Source organism: Lissotriton vulgaris, chromosome 1_1, assembly GCF_964263255.1.
Source record: "Lissotriton vulgaris chromosome 1_1, aLisVul1.2, whole genome shotgun sequence".
Taxonomy (NCBI): Eukaryota; Metazoa; Chordata; class Amphibia; order Caudata; family Salamandridae; genus Lissotriton; species Lissotriton vulgaris.
Window position 1 is genome coordinate 329,659,395 of NC_141685.1, and position 17,132 is coordinate 329,676,526.

At 50.2% G+C, this 17,132-nt stretch overlaps 1 protein-coding gene across 1 annotated transcript in view; it reads left to right on the forward strand.

The window, feature by feature from the left end:
• The window catches only part of LOC147747132 (cytochrome P450 4B1-like), a 415,025-nt gene that overhangs the window by 75,702 nt on the left and 322,191 nt on the right, over window positions 1-17,132 (forward strand). The window contains exon 2 of the mRNA XM_086952390.1: window positions 9-153. Coding sequence (XP_086808516.1) covers window positions 9-153 — 145 coding nt within the window. The remainder of the gene's footprint in view (window positions 1-8; window positions 154-17,132) is intronic.

Sequence of the window (17,132 nt, forward strand, 5' to 3'; positions counted from 1 at the left end):
CTTTACAGTTTCGCCAAGATGGGAAAGATTTGGATCTTTTCGTAACCTGGGCATCTAAATACCCATACGCGCATACTCTGTGGATCGGGCGATATCTGGCAGCCTTGGTGATCACTCATCCCGATTATGCCAAAGCTATATTTGGTGGGACAGGTAAGTCGCAACAGGATTATGAGCAGTACTTCAAATTACAGATATTTTAAGCAGTTTGTGTTCCCCCTGTTGGTCAGTGACCCTTATTTCAGTTTCACTTTATAATGACTGTTCAGTGTGTGTTTTGGACATTTTATAAATGTGTCAGGTCTGATGTGTGTTTGCAAGCTCCCCTGTGATCACAGCACAGTTGTTTCTATGCTGTCCCTAAGCAATCACAGGTCTGTACCAACTTATCAACTTCAGTGGGAGAAACAGATGGACTGTGGCCCATGCATCTCCCACAACTTATTAGGATTCAATGCAGATCAGGAACTGTCAGATCGTTTCAGAGACTCAGGAATACATTTTATTTGAGAGGGCAACTGGAACACTTTTTGCATGAAGGCTGCACTCACAAGAAGTCCACACCATCATTTGAAAATGCTTTACTAATATGTGATAGCCCAATTTTAGTACCAATACGGAATAAGTGCAACTGCATATATGAGCATTATGGTGAACAAAGTGAAGGTAGCACATATAAAACAAGCGTTTGCAATACAATATGTCTCACCTTTGCGAGAGTTAGAGCTATTGGCATTGTAAATGGTGCTGGGCCCGATTCACAGAATGACTTTAAGACTCAATCCTAAACTTACTACTATTTTGGTATTCACAGAATGCACTTACTACTTTTGGCATTCACAGAATGAACTTACTACTTTTGGTATTCACAGAAGTTAGGATTTTGTCTTAAGTTTGTCTTAAAACAGACTTAAAACAGACTTAAGACAGACTTAAGTTAGGATTTTGTCTTAAATCTGTCTTAAGTCTGTCTTAAGTCTGTCTTAAGTATGTCTTAAGTTTGTCTTAAGTCTGTCTTAAGTTTGTCTTAAGACAAACTTAAGAGAAAATCCTAACTTCTGTGAATACCAAAAGTAGTAAATTAATTCTGTGAATGCAAAAAGTAGTAAGTGCGTTCTGTGAATACCAAAATAGTAGTAAGTTTAGGATTGAGTCTTAAGTTCATTCTGTGAATCGGGCCCAATGTCTTTTACATATGTGTTTTTGTTTGGAGCATTGTGAATGTATGTTATGTGGTGTGGAGTGGAGTACAGTGTAATTATGTGGGTTGGATTGAAATTCTTAGTTGTGAAATTGTGTGGGTTGGTATTGTGTGGTGTGTAGTCTATTTGCGTAGTGGAATTTGGGAGAATGTGTGGCATGGTGAATAGATAGGGGTTAGAGAATAGATAGAAAATGAGATAGAGAGGGATAGGTAGTTTGTGTGTGAATAGGTTAATGAACTCCAGAAAGAGGAGCAGAAAGCGTGTGTGAGAAAGAGAGAAAGAAGTGAACAGCAGGCCATAGACACATTGAGAGAGCATCTGTGTACGCAGAAAACACCCGAAGGAGAGGAGGAGAGAGTAAGTTTGAGGGACTGAAACCTTGAATAGGCTTGGGAAAGAGATTGTGCTCCAAGACCTCAAGTGGATCACATGAGAGAGGCGGGAAGAGTGCGTGAGAGAGCAAGAGAGAGTGGTGAGAGATGGTATGAGAGAGAGAGAGGGAGAAGTGGGAGGGGCAGCTGGGGGGGGCTAGATGAGGTCTAGTGCACAGCGCAATGATGTTCCGGGAAGCAGCAGTGGTGCTCAGGTGGTGCTCAAGTGGTCTGTGCTGGAGCTGACTGATGCTGAAGTAGTGCTCAGGTGGAGCTGGGCTGGTGCTGAGTGATACTGAGATGTGCTCATAAAGTACACGCTCAATATTCTACTATACTAGTGATCATTTGATATCCACTGCACATGTCCACAAAAGGTGGCATTGAAAGTAACAATTATTGAAAAACAGGCACTTTGTAAGAATGGCCATGTGCAGAGTTTATATTCAGAGAAACAAATAATTTGGTTGGACGAGTCTCAAATGGGAGATGGATTGAGCAAGGAAACAGAACCGTTATTTTTATAAAGATTTTAGAGGTGGTTACTTTGACACTTCGGGCCAGATGTAGGTAACTTCCATTTAGCGGTTCCTTAATGGCGATTATTACTGAATCGTTATTAAGGAATCGCTAAATGGAATGTAAGTAGAAATCGCTAAAATATTAGACATTCCTTAACATTCCTTAATAACAAATCGGTAATTCCGATTCGTTATTAAGGAATACCTAGCCATTCATTCCTATAGGCTAGGAGGCCCATAGGAATGAATGGGAAGGGATTCACTATTAGCTATTCGGTATTATCGAATCGTTAATAGCTGGAGGTATTTCTAGGGTGCCAAGGTGTCCAAAGGACACTCTGTTGCACCCCTGAAATGTGCATGTGTGCACATGTGGCGCACATACATGCCCTAAGGGCATGGATGTGTGACACATGGCACATAAAAAAAAGCAAAAAAGTGCTTTTTGTAATGAAATCACTATTTACCACCAACTTGGAGTTGGTGGTAAATAGCGATTCCTTAAGGTTGAGGTGCACTGTTTTTACATTGAATTTAAGGAATCAGTATTTCCGATTCCTTAAATGCAAGAGCAAAATAAGGAACGCTATTTAGCAATTCCTTTTTGTGCATGTAGGTTTAAAGTCACCTACATCGCGCATAGCTAAATACCCATCGATAATGCTGAAATGTACAGAATTTCGGTGTTACCGACCTGTATTTAGCCACCTACATCTGGCCCTTAAACAGCAGTAGTCACTTGAATAACTACCCTCAGTGCATGCAACCACTGAAAACGTCTTTCACCCTGTCATCACCATCTTACCATTTGGAGACAGATCGGGCCTTTAATTCCCACATTCCAGTGATGAAAAGTGCCATAAACAATTTTACGATTCAAAAAGCATCATACTGACACACATATATTGTGTCCAGCTCATGTTTATAAGCACAGCGTGTTCAACATGCATTCATATACAATAAATGTAAATGAAAATCATTTACATAGTGGTTGTTCCGAAATTCGGCAGTGAATCCAGCCCTTATGGACCTGTGTTGGACACCCATCATCTATATAGTGTAACATAATAAGAAACTTTGAAAACAACTACAAATAAAATGTGCAATATTACACCAGTGGAATGTACACTTAAACATGTTTTGTAGACTGTATTCAAAAGAAACATTTAGGCAGGATACTTGGAAGTCCTGTATGGTTCAGCACTTTATGTAATACCAAAAAAAACTTCGAAAAAATTGAACAGCAGTTATTTATTTGCAAAACATGTAGGGGCAGATTTATGAGGCCGTTGCGCCTCTTTGCGCCGCAATTGCGTCACTTTATTTAACGCAACTGCGGCGCAAATAATGCGCCCTATTTACAATGTGACGCATCTAGAAGATGCGTCACGTTGTAAAGCACTGCGCCATATGGAGGCGTTCCTGCGCAGGGGGGGGCGTTCCTGCGCAGGAACGCCTCCTGAAAGTGGCTGAGTGAAATCTATGAGATTTCACTCAGTCACTTTCAGGGCAATGCTGCGTCAAAACCCTGCGCCTGCTTGAAGCAGGCGTAAGGCTTGATGCAGCATTAGTAGAATGGGGCACCCCCGAGCCTTCCTGGAGCTGCGTCGCGCTTGCGACGCAACTCCAGCAATGCGCCACATTTCCGGCACAGATGCGTCACGCATCTGTGCCGTTTTTGCACCATGGTGCGCCGCATTATAAATGCGGCGCACCATGGGTGGCGTAGCTGTGGCGCACTGTGGCGCATGTTAACTGGCGCATCCCTTGGGATGCGCCAGTTAACATAAATCTGCCCCGTAGTGTGCGAGGTCCCTGAGCCAAAATAGCTGGGTTGATCCAATAGAGGTAACTGTAATCACATTTTGATCTATCCTTTGGAACCTTCAAACAGACTCTGAAGAAGACAGTGATCACTAAATCCAGAGATACACCCTTGAAATCCATCAAGACAAAGCAACTCTGCTCACGATTTGGAAGAACTTACCAAAAAAACAGCACTGCAAAGTTACCTCGATCTGGTACTTCCATAGGAGCCTAAAGTGCTGTTTTTAAAACTACATTTAGAACTTTTTGATGCCAGAGAGGGAACATTGAAATGTAAAAGTGTAAAAACAGTCTGTCACTTTTGTTCCTAACTCAGAAAAGCATTTTATCATCTGTGTTTGCTCGGCGTTTATAACTAAAAGAAAACGTTGTTTTGACAGGAGAACAATGAAAAGTCTGCATTTGGATTTGCAAGGGTGCTCTAAACAGGAAATGTCAATCTTGTTGTAGGCAAACAGAGATTGCACTTCCAATGTCTGCTCCAAATTCCAAGCATTCCTAAGTGATCAGGGAAGAGAGGGGGTTAGAAAGGGAGGGAGATGAGGTGACCTAAGAGATCAGATATGGGCAAGGCTTGGGATGCAGAGGAGAACATGACTGGTACAGAAGGAGGAGAAGGCAAACGGGCGAATGGAGGGATGCAAACATGTCCGCAAACCTAGAACACTAGGCCCCATCATAGACACTGTGTCGCAAACACCAGCTAGCTCGGGGTCTCGAGAAAAGGTCTTCCAATGAGAAGCAAAGGAGTTGCTTTTTATTTATTTATTTATTTATTTGCAGGTTTGTAAAGCGCTGTGAATAGACTCCCGTAGGAGTATCTCCGCGCTGGTGACACCCGGTAAAGAACTTGAGATGAAGCCACAGGGTTAGAAATTGTATCAGAAGAACTACTAAGATCCAACAGGATAGATGTTAAAATGAGCTAAACAGAAAAGTTTTCAGGCATTTTCTGAATTTAAGGTGATTCCGACATTGTCTTAATGAGAGCGGGAGTGAGTTCCAGAGGTTAGGACCTACCACGGACAAAGCCCTACCACCTAGCCTAGATTTGGTTATCTTAGGAATGCTTAACAACAGCTGTTCACTGGACCTAAGGGTACGGGTAGGAGCGTATGGAACAAATTTATTGGCCAGATACTCTGGTCCCAATTCATTAGGCCTTTATGGATAATACAGCAAGTCTTAAACTTCACTCGTTGCCGTATTGGCAACCAGTGTAGTTTGTGCAGTAATGGTTTAGAAGGGGACCTAGGAGGTGCATTAAGCACCAACCTAGCTGCTGTATTTTGTACCACCTGCAGGCGGTCCAAAACCTCTTCGTTTGCTCCTGCCAGGAGACCATTGCAATAATCAAGGCGGCTGATAACAAGAGCCTGAACTAAGGTTTTCCTGTAGGAGTCAGGGAGGAAAGGAAAAATCCTACGGAGGAGACCTATTACGTGGAAACAAGATCCTACGGTAGCGATGACATGATGTTTCATGGTCAACTCCAGTTCCAATCCGACTCCCAGATTCTTGATTATTGTTTTGGGCTCAGGAACTGGGCCCAAATCAAGAGGCCACCAGTCAGGAGACCATTGGACCGTCGCTTCCCCGAAAAGCATCACCTCCGTTTTTCCAACATTGCATTGGAGGAAATTGGAGGACATCCACCTTGCAACTGCCTTCATCCCATCGGAGAAAGATTGTATAATCTCCGGGGTAAGATGTTTAAAGGGGAAGAGCAGCTGCGTATCATCAGCGTAGGACACTGGATGGAATCCAAAAGCTCTGGTTACATCTGCCAAGGGGGCCACATACGTGTTAAATAGGGTCGGGCGCAGACATGAACTCTGCGGGACCCCCTTGGTGATATTAACCTCCTCCGACCTAATGTCACCCATGGTGACAGATTGGGTGCGGTTGGAGAGAAAGCTTCTGATCCATTCCAGTGCTCTACCGCCGATTCCACTCACAGACAGACGTTCGATAAGGATGTTATGGGAAATGGTATCGAACGCTGCCGATAAATCTAGCAGCACCAGGACAACAGAATAACCTTTGTCCTGGTACAGCCGAAGATCGTCTGTTATCGACAGCAAGGCCGTTTCAGTACTGTATTTTGGCCTGAAACCTGACTCTGATGGATCAAGGCTGCCAGATTGTTCCAGGTAGGTGGATAGATGTTTATTGGTATGCTTTTCGATGATTTTCCCTAAGAATGGCAGCAGGGAGATGGGTCTAAGATTAGACAGATTGGTCCAAGGAAGTGATGTATTCTTCCTGATAGGTCCAACAAGGGCTTTTTTCCAGCATTGTGGGACGACTCCAGATGTAAGTGAGAGGTTCACTAGCCTCTGAACGTCAGGGCCCAGAGTTCTCTCTAGTGGACCCATAAGTCTGGCTAGGAGCAAGTCTGCCGGGCTTCCACTTTTGATATCCGTGAATAGTCTTTGGACCTCAATCAGTGATATTTCCGGAAAACCATTAAAGGAGTGAGAATTAGTAGATGCTATCTGCACCAGAGCAGAATTATCTTGGCTGCTTTTGTCAATGTTAAATGTCTCTATTTTGTTATAGATAGCATCGATTTTTTGAGTAAAGAAACTCGAAATACCATCACAAAGATGTTGTGAGGCCATGTCTTCACTTTCGCAAGCTATGGGCTTCAGAAATGTATTTTAGAACACATCAACAATCTTTATACAGAATTCCTAATGTATCACGCAAACTCATTGGGCTAGAGCCAGCTGAAACCCGTAAGCATGTTAAATATGAAATGCAAAGTGCAAGTAAATGTTTCTTGCCTATATAATGAGCAGCTGTTGTCTGAACTTCCCTAACTCCACCCAGGAGATAGCATACAATTAAGAGTGCCAGTGTCACTCACTGCAGCGTGTGTCGTCATTCTCCTCCTGCAGGTGAATTTTACTTTGACCTCTTTTAAACCTCCTTTCAGAAGCTGGCAGCGTGCAGACCCGGAGTGGCACACGAAAACCGAGACCTCTCTCTCTCATTCGCAACACATGAGAAATGGTGCAGTGGGGCACATTAAAGCAGTTCACCCCTCCCCGTGGGAGGAACTACAAAACTGAGAAGGAAGTTACAAGTTTATGCGGCTGAAGAAGCGCGTACAACAGAGTGTCTTTTGTCTAGAAGAGCAGAAGCAAATACACATGCAGAACGGAGAACTGCCTCTGTAAGCTGCACATGACAAAAATAAACGTGCTCCCACATGAACAAGTATTGCTTAGCATCCACAGGAGAACATAAACTACCCAATTCACTTCACAGTTTACCAGCAAACTGTAAACAAGTCTGCCTGGGAGATGCCTTGTTTCGAGAGAAAACAAAAGAATACGAGCCACATGGCAGGAACTGGGAGGGATGAATGCTGCAATAAAATGTAAGCAGCTAAGGGTCTGTAACACAAGGTTAAAACAAGCATTTGTAAGGCAATAGGTCTCACATTAGGCACGTTTGAGCTATTGGTCTTGTAAATGACAATTTTTTTATTTATGTGTTTGTTTTGAAAATAGGTAAATTAATAGTTTTGTCATTTGCAATGCCAATAGTTATAACTTTCGCAAATGTGAAACCTATAACCTGGGGTTGCGCTGACTGATGCTGTGGTGGTGCTGAGTGGTGCTGTGGTGGTGCTGAGTGGTGCTGTGGTGGTGCTGAGTGGTGCTGAGTGATAATGTGGTGGTGCTGAGTGGTGCTGTGGTGGTGCTGAGTGGTGCTGTGGTGGTGCTGAGTGGTGCTGTGGTGGTGCTGAGTGATAATGTGGTGGTGCTGAGTGATAATGTGGTGGTGCTGAGTAATGCTGGGGTGGTGCTGAGTAATGCTGGGGTGGTGCTGAGTGATGCTGTGGTGGTGCTGAGTGGTGCTGTGGTAGTGCTGAGTGATGCTGGGGTGGCGCTTTGTGATGCTGGGGTGGCGCTGAGTGAGGTTGTGGTGGTGCTGAGTGATGCTGTGGTGGTGCTGAGTGATGCTGTGGTGGTGCTGAGTGGTGCTGCTGAGTGGTGCTGTGGTGGTGCTGAGTGATGCTGTGGTGGTGCTGAGTGATGATGTGGTGGCGCTGAGTGATGCTGGGGTGGGGCTGAGTGATGCTGGGGTGGGGCTGAGTGGTGCTGTGGTGGCACTGAGTGGTGCTGTGGTGGTGCTGAGTGATGCTGTGGTGGTGCTGAGTGATGCTGTGGTGGTGCTGAGTGATGCTGTGGTGGTGCTGAGTGATGCTGGGGTGGTGCTGAGTGATGCTGGGGTGGCGCTGATTGATGCTGGGGTGGCACTGAGTGATGCTGTGGTGGTGCTGAGTGGTGCTGTGGTGGTGCTGAGTGATGCTGTGGTGGTGCTGTGGTGGTGCTGCATGGTGGTGCTGTGGTGGTGCTGCATGGTGCTGAGTGATGCTGTGGTGGTGCTGAGTGATGCTGGGGTGGGGCTGAGTGGTGCTGTGGTGGTGCTGAGTGATGCTGTGGTGATGTTGAGTGGTGCTGTGGTGGTGCTGAGTATTGATTGATTGATGCTTTATTTCGATATGCACATATCATAAAAGCAGTACAAAAAAGATAAAAACAGCATGTCGAAATAAGTCAGACTGTACAAATGGAATGATAATTAAAACACGGTATGTCAGCATAAATTAGATAAAAAGGAATTAAATTGTTATGGACAGTCTTCTAAGTCTTATCAACCAAGCCCATTTTAAAAATTTTGCAACAGCACAAACAATAGGAGGGGCTGTGTTAGTTAAAAGAATCCGGAGGGCAACAGAGTGCTGACGAGTCCCCAGTTCTCTGCAAATGGGGCCAAGCCAACGTGATCTGGGGCGACCATAGTCCGGGCATTCGAAAAGGAAGTGTGGCACCGTCTCTGGTTTGTCCGGACAAGATGCACAAAAGCGTGAGGTGGGCTGGGCTTTATTCCACCTTGAACAGAGATCCGCCAAGGGCAAGGTTCCTAGCCGAAATTTAATGAACAAGGACCTATCCAAAGCAACTGTTATAATATCCATATATGGCTCATACAGGACAACGTCTTTGAACAACAGGAAAGCTGCGGTGGTTTTGCAATGCTGCTGGCTACTAGAGCGCTTCACGTCAACCCACTCCCAGAAAAGTTTTTTTAGAATCTTCTTTGGTGGAGCGGAGTGACTATGCCAGCAGGAGGCCAAACCCAATTCCCCTAAAAGATGTTTTATGTCCTTCAGCCATTTGATGCTACTCCAACCATCAGCATGCATTACTTCTGCCAGCCCATTGGCATACGATTGTAGCTCCGGGACCCTCCACAAGCGTGCCCAGAGCAGAAGGGGGCGAAGCCGAGCCTGGTCCCTTATGGCTTTACAGCCAGTGTCCAAGAGCATTGGGATGGTCGGGCTGCTCGATGGAATAGCAAGAAGGTCCTTGATAAATTTATTTTCGGCCTTACTCAGTGAGTCGACTTTGCCCAAGCCCCACAGTTCCGATCCATAAAGAGAAGCAGGGACTGCACGAGCTTTGTAAATCTCCAGTATGGGTGCAACACAATGTTTTGAGGAGTTATTGTACTCCTTAAGAAGGGCGCCCCCCACCCTTTTGTGGGCCAGAGTCATTTTATCGATGTGGGCAGTCCAGCTCATTGCATCATTAAGACGGATCCCCAGATAATCAAATTCCGCCACTCTTTCTAGAGGTATGGAGTTCAGAATTGGAGGGGGACCAAGTTTGCGGGGTGGGTGCATGACTAGGTACTTGGTCTTGTCTATGTTAATGACGAGGCCTTTAGTGGTACAGAAATCCTGGAAGCGGTTCAGCAAAGACTGTAAACCTTGGGGGGTTTTGGAGATGAGGAGGGTGTCATCGGCGAACAACAGAGTTGGAATTTTTACTCCACCCAGGCTGGGAGCGTCTGATGGTTCGCACAGTAGATGATCTACCACCCCGTTAATATAGAGGGAGAATAAGGTAGGGGCCAAAACACAGCCCTGTCTTACTCCCCTCTCGACCCTGATTTTATCGGTCTTTTCCCCATTCAGCCCCCATCTAACCTGGGCATAGGTGTTGGTGTGCAGGTTAATGAGGAGGTTCAATAGGTACGGGGGCATCCCTAAGCCATGAAGCACCCTCCAAAGTTCCTCCCTTGGTACCAGGTCAAAGGCAGTCTTAAGGTCAATAAAGGCCAGATAGAGACTGCCTTTGCCCAGCACCACCACCTTCCAGTGTAACAACAGAAGCCTAAAGGCCTGTTCAATAGTTCCTGTACCTGAACGGAACCCAGCCTGCATGTCGGACAGAATGTGATTGTCGTCCACCCATTGAGTAATTCTCCCCAAGATGGTTTTCCCGGCCAATTTCTGGCTGGAGTCTATTAGGCTTATAGGCCTATAGTTCCCGGGTAACTCCCGACTGCCCTTTTTAAAAATGGGGACCACCTCCGCACCTCTCCAGGAGTCAGGCACAAGCCCTCCCCCCATGATTGCATTGAGGAGTGCAGAGATTAGAGCCCCCCATTCTTCCGGGTAAGCACGGAGGATGTCCCCCGGTAGGCCATCCGGGCCAGCTGCTTTCAAGGGGACCAAGGTTTTGATCTGCTTTGTTACATCAAGGGGGGAAAACAGATCCAGGTCACGGTCTAAAGTAAAGGCTGGGATTTTAAAGGGATCATTAAGGGGGCCTTCAACAGGAGAGTAAAGATTTTGGAAATGGGAAAACCAAGTCAGGGCATTGATCGCACAAGTCCTCCGGGAATCGTCGGGACGATTCCTTTTGCCCACCATGTCCCAAAAACCTTTAGCATCTTTCCCTCGACTGGCAGCCAGGAGGTCATGCCAGAAGTTGTCCTCCCATTCCATCCTAGCATTTTTCTGGCAGAGTGTGTAGTGTCTCCTGGCCTCCCTAGTCCTAAGCGGCAATTTGGACTTGACTGCCTCGATAAGAAGTGATTTCGCCTCCCTACACTTTTGGTTGTACCAGCCCTGACCCGGTCGTAGGCTGGGTTTCCTTCCGCTCGGGTGGGCTGGGACTACAAAGAGGTCGCCAATGGCCTGAATTATGACACAAAACCTAGGTGCCACCTCCATCAGCCCTTCCTCTTGGCAGTCAAGATTGGCCAGGGCTGAAACCAGAAGCTGCCTAATCGCAGAGGTTTTCTCCTCCGAAAGAGCCAGCTTTGCCCACTTTAGCCTTCGCCCACAGTTCGTGACCACTGACAGGTCTGGAGCGGGGTTACAGGGAGAACCACTCACGGTGCTGTTGACGCACCTGTGGGAGAGGGTGAGGGACAGGAGATTGTGGTCACTCTCCACAGAAGGTAAAACTACCATGTCCTCCACCATGCCCCACAGGTGTATGTCAAGGAGGAAATAATCAATCCGTGACGTGTGTCCTGGCCTGTTATAGGTGTGCGCCCCTACTTTGTCGGACCTGGTTCTACCATTGGCAGCTCTAAGCCCAAACTCCATAACTAAGGAGTTGATCTGGAGGGCCACTTCTGTCCACTTTTTAACAGGGCCAAGCTCGAGGTGAGGAATCCCCCACCCATTATCAAGATCCTCTTGATCTGCTAGGATGTCCAGATCCAGAGGCTCGAAAGTGCAGTTCAGATCACCTGCCAACAGTGTACAAGACCTGTATGGGGATGAGCGGAGTTGCGCTTCCAAGCAAGCTATAACTGGGGATTCTCTTCCCCCCTTAGTGCCACGGGCATAAATGTTAAAAATGTTTAGAATGACTCTGCCCTGGGGATTTCTAAGCACAATATTTAGGAGGTCAGGGCAGTTAGTGTCCTTCTCCTCCACCCTACAATTAAGTTCGGTGGATACCCAGATTAACAAACCGCCAGAGGGACGGCCCCTACCAGTTGCACTTTCTGCTGCCGGCAAAAAGTGGGTGGAATAACCCGCCTTGTGAAGGGGCACCCGACTCCAGGTTTCCTGGAACAGGCAAATGGAGTATTGCTCCACACGCTCGCTCCAATCCGGCAACGCCAGCTTCCTTTCGAGGCCCGCAACATTCCAGCTGAAAACCCTAATCTGGGGGTCCGTTACAGCTGCAATGCTACAATCCTCAACAGGGGGTGACAAGTCCGCAAAACCCACATCAAGGGGACCAGGCGGAGAATTATGGGAAGCCCCAGTCTCCCCCTTCCTCTCTGCAGACCCGGCCGTAGCCAGAGTCTGCAGTGGGGAGGAGGAGCCATTGGATCTGTGGTATGGTGTTGACCCAGCGACAAAGCCTGGGGCCACAACATCCTCCCCCGGAATATAACTGAGTCAACAACTCCCAGGTCCCCAGTTTGGTATCACTGGAGCTGGGCATAGCTGCTGAGAAAGAACTCCCGGGGTCAAAGGGCCGTGGGCAGTATTTTCCATCAGAAATTGGCCCCCTGGGCTGCCCATGAAGGAGGGTTGTCCAAGGTGGATGGAGGGGGTGGTCATAATAGACCGTGGGTAAAAAAATGTCAAATCGACTATGTCGATACCCGAACCAGCCGTGGGTTGACCTTGGGAGCATATAAATTGGGCAACCCTAGCATCTTGGAAATTTACAACCACACAATCCCCTTCAAGCGATTTTTTCCCGTGTCCAATCCAACCCACCCTGCGTACACCAAGAATAATTCCATCCACTCCCGCAGGCAAGGGCCTGTTGGCTTTCAGCCAGTGGATGACCTTATTCTTTAGTGCCTGATGGTTTTCCCGCTGGGTACTCCCAATAGGGGGGACTTTCGTAAGGATGACAACATACGGGTGGCACTCAGGGGGGAGGTTAACTGGGGGGCACTTACGTCTACTGTTCTGAGGAGGACCCAAAGGGAGCCGATTTGTAGGTGGGACGGGAATAGATGCAACCTTAGGAGTTGATGCGACACCACTAGTTGCATCAGATATGACAACCCCAGGTTGCGAAGTAGGGCCCGTCCCTCCCTTCTTGTGTTGCCTTGGGGCCTGGGTAGCCACCGGGGATATTGCTGCTGGGGGAAGGGTAGCATGCACGTGGGCAACACAAGTTGGAGCCTTCGGCTTTATCTGTCTAAGACTGACCTTTGGAGCAGCCAAGATCGTATTCCCAGGTGCAGGGTGCTTGGGCGGCTGCATCAGTTGGTCTCCCAGGGGGGGTATCACTGGGACCTCTATCCTATTGGACTCATCTAACCTATCAGTCCTATCCTTACTGGACTTTGGCTGGTGCTTGAGAAGGGTCTTTAGGGCAAAGAAATTGTCCCTAGTAGCCTGCTCAAAGCAGTCAAGCCTTTCCCCCAACCTCTTGATCTGGTCTATAAGTGGCAACACAAGAGACTTGACCATCTTCTCAAACGCCTCCATAGAGTGACCCACGTTGTCCTGAACAGGCGTTAGTGGGGCCGACAAGAAAGGTGGTACTATATCAATGACAGCCGGAGCGCAAATGGCTGTCCCTGTGGATACCAGTCCTGCGCTGCTCTGGGGGGGAGGACCCCTCAGGGGCGGGTACCTGGGATGGTTAGTGGTCTTAGATGGGCAACCCTTTCTAGTGTAATTTGCCCTTTTCCCCTTCCTTTTAATAGGCTCCTGGATGGGTTGCTTTTTAGTCGGAGCTTGTGAGACGGGAGCAGGAACCTCAGGGCAGTGCAGGGACTGTATGCCGGGTGAGCCTACTAAAGAGAGCTCATTGCATGGATCCACAAGCACAGTACATGGACTGGTACTGCGGACACCAATCAGTGAGCTTTCGAACCCCTCTAAACCACCCATTGGAGGTGCAATAAGGGAATCCCCAGGTAAATCCCCAAGCAAAGGTGCAGGGGAAGTAGGATTTAGAGGGGACAACACTATTGCTGGCGATGGACTTTTAGCAAGAGGGAAGTCAAGTGAAAGGCGCCGTTCGGATATGGCAAGTTCATTGTCTATGACAGCCGCCACCCTTGTCAGGAATTTGTCCATAGAGCCAAACATAGCACCCCCGGGGGCACTCTCCCCGCAACCCCTCAAGGCCTTACCGGAGCGTGTAGACATGCTGAGATGCGGTACCACAGGTTGAAACCGGTACGGTAGATGAAAATGGGGTGGCCCTGCACTGCCTCCTCCTGCCCCGGACGGCCACAGACGGCCCGCCCTCTGCCCGGGCTCCGCCCGGCGCTGCCCGCGCGCGTCCCGCGACGCGGATGGAGAGCCTGGCCTTTGTAGCGCCTCCGGGCGCGAAGACAGCGGGAAACCGGAAGTGCGCGCTGAGCCCGCTGGGAGCTGTAGTCTCCAGCCGCGCTGATGGAGTGATGGCGGCGAGACTTACAGCGTTGCCCACCCAGGGACTGGCGCTGTGTGCAGGCGTGTGCTGGCGTGCAGGTAAGGGTCTCCTGGCTCCTGGCTTGTCCCCCGCTCCACCGAGGGAGAGCCTGGCCTTTGTAGCGCCTCCGGGCGCGAAGACAGCGGGAAACCGGAAGTGCGCGCTGAGCCCGCTGGGAGCTGTAGTCTCCAGCCGCGCTGATGGAGTGATGGCGGCGAGACTTACAGCGTTGCCCACCCAGGGACTGGCGCTGTGTGCAGGCGTGTGCTGGCGTGCAGGTAAGGGTCTCCTGGCTCCTGGCTTGTCCCCCGCTCCACCGAGGGAGAGCCTGGCCTTTGTAGCGCCTCCGGGCGCGAAGACAGCGGGAAACCGGAAGTGCGCGCTGAGCCCGCTGGGAGCTGTAGTCTCCAGCCGCGCTGATGGAGTGATGGCGGCGAGACTTACAGCGTTGCCCACCCAGGGACTGGCGCTGTGTGCAGGCGTGTGCTGGCGTGCAGGTAAGGGTCTCCTGGCTCCTGGCTTGTCCCCCGCTCCACCGAGGGAGAGCCTGGCCTTTGTAGCGCCTCCGGGCGCGAAGACAGCGGGAAACCGGAAGTGCGCGCTGAGCCCGCTGGGAGCTGTAGTCTCCAGCCGCGCTGATGGAGTGATGGCGGCGAGACTTACAGCGTTGCCCACCCAGGGACTGGCGCTGTGTGCAGGCGTGTGCTGGCGTGCAGGTAAGGGTCTCCTGGCTCCTGGCTTGTCCCCCGCTCCACCGAGGGAGAGCCTGGCCTTTGTAGCGCCTCCGGGCGCGAAGACAGCGGGAAACCGGAAGTGCGCGCTGAGCCCGCTGGGAGCTGTAGTCTCCAGCCGCGCTGATGGAGTGATGGCGGCGAGACTTACAGCGTTGCCCACCCAGGGACTGGCGCTGTGTGCAGGCGTGTGCTGGCGTGCAGGTAAGGGTCTCCTGGCTCCTGGCTTGTCCCCCGCTCCACCGAGGGAGAGCCTGGCCTTTGTAGCGCCTCCGGGCGCGAAGACAGCGGGAAACCGGAAGTGCGCGCTGAGCCCGCTGGGAGCTGTAGTCTCCAGCCGCGCTGATGGAGTGATGGCGGCGAGACTTACAGCGTTGCCCACCCAGGGACTGGCGCTGTGTGCAGGCGTGTGCTGGCGTGCAGGTAAGGGTCTCCTGGCTCCTGGCTTGTCCCCCGCTCCACCGAGGGAGAGCCTGGCCTTTGTAGCGCCTCCGGGCGCGAAGACAGCGGGAAACCGGAAGTGCGCGCTGAGCCCGCTGGGAGCTGTAGTCTCCAGCCGCGCTGATGGAGTGATGGCGGCGAGACTTACAGCGTTGCCCACCCAGGGACTGGCGCTGTGTGCAGGCGTGTGCTGGCGTGCAGGTAAGGGTCTCCTGGCTCCTGGCTTGGCTTGGTCTTGTAAATGACAATTTTTTTATTTATGTGTTTGTTTTGAAAATAGGTAAATTAATAGTTTTGTCATTTGCAATGCCAATAGTTATAACTTTCGCAAATGTGAAACCTATAACCTGGGGTTGCGCTGACTGATGCTGTGGTGGTGCTGAGTGGTGCTGTGGTGGTGCTGAGTGGTGCTGTGGTGGTGCTGAGTGGTGCTGAGTGATAATGTGGTGGTGCTGAGTGGTGCTGTGGTGGTGCTGAGTGGTGCTGTGGTGGTGCTGAGTGGTGCTGTGGTGGTGCTGAGTGATAATGTGGTGGTGCTGAGTGATAATGTGGTGGTGCTGAGTAATGCTGGGGTGGTGCTGAGTAATGCTGGGGTGGTGCTGAGTGATGCTGTGGTGGTGCTGAGTGGTGCTGTGGTAGTGCTGAGTGATGCTGGGGTGGCGCTTTGTGATGCTGGGGTGGCGCTGAGTGAGGTTGTGGTGGTGCTGAGTGATGCTGTGGTGGTGCTGAGTGATGCTGTGGTGGTGCTGAGTGGTGCTGCTGAGTGGTGCTGTGGTGGTGCTGAGTGATGCTGTGGTGGTGCTGAGTGATGATGTGGTGGCGCTGAGTGATGCTGGGGTGGGGCTGAGTGATGCTGGGGTGGGGCTGAGTGGTGCTGTGGTGGCACTGAGTGGTGCTGTGGTGGTGCTGAGTGATGCTGTGGTGGTGCTGAGTGATGCTGTGGTGGTGCTGAGTGATGCTGTGGTGGTGCTGAGTGATGCTGGGGTGGTGCTGAGTGATGCTGGGGTGGCGCTGATTGATGCTGGGGTGGCACTGAGTGATGCTGTGGTGGTGCTGAGTGGTGCTGTGGTGGTGCTGAGTGATGCTGTGGTGGTGCTGTGGTGGTGCTGCATGGTGGTGCTGTGGTGGTGCTGCATGGTGCTGAGTGATGCTGTGGTGGTGCTGAGTGATGCTGGGGTGGGGCTGAGTGGTGCTGTGGTGGTGCTGAGTGATGCTGTGGTGATGTTGAGTGGTGCTGTGGTGGTGCTGAGTAATAATGTGGTGAGTGTGCTGTGGTGGTGCTGAGTGGTGCTGTGGTGGTGCTGAGTGATGCTGTGGTGGTGCTGAGTGGTGCTGTGGTGGTGCTGAGTGGTGCTGTGGTGGTGCTGAGTGGTGGTGCTGAGTGGTGCTGTGGTGGTGCTCAGTGATAATGTGGTGGTGCTGAGTGATAATGTGGTGGTGCTGAGTGATAATGTGGTGGTGCTGAGTGATGCTGGGGTAGCGCTGAGTGGTGCTGTGGTGGTGCTGAGTGGTGCTGTGGTGGTGCTGAGTGGTTTTGTGGTGGTGCAGAGTGATGCTGGGGTGGCGCTGAGTGATGCTGGGGTGGTGCTGAGTGGTGCTGAGTGATGCTGGGGTAGCGCTAAGTGATGCTGAAATAGCGCTGAGTGATGATGTGGTGGTGCTGAGTGATGCTGGAGTGGCGCTGAGTGATGCTGGGGTGGCGCTGAGTGATGCTGTGGCAGTGCTGAGTGGTGCTGAGTGATGCTGTGGTGGTGCTGAGTGATGCTGTGGTGGTGCTGAGTGATGCTGAGGTGGCGCTGAGTGATGCTAGGGT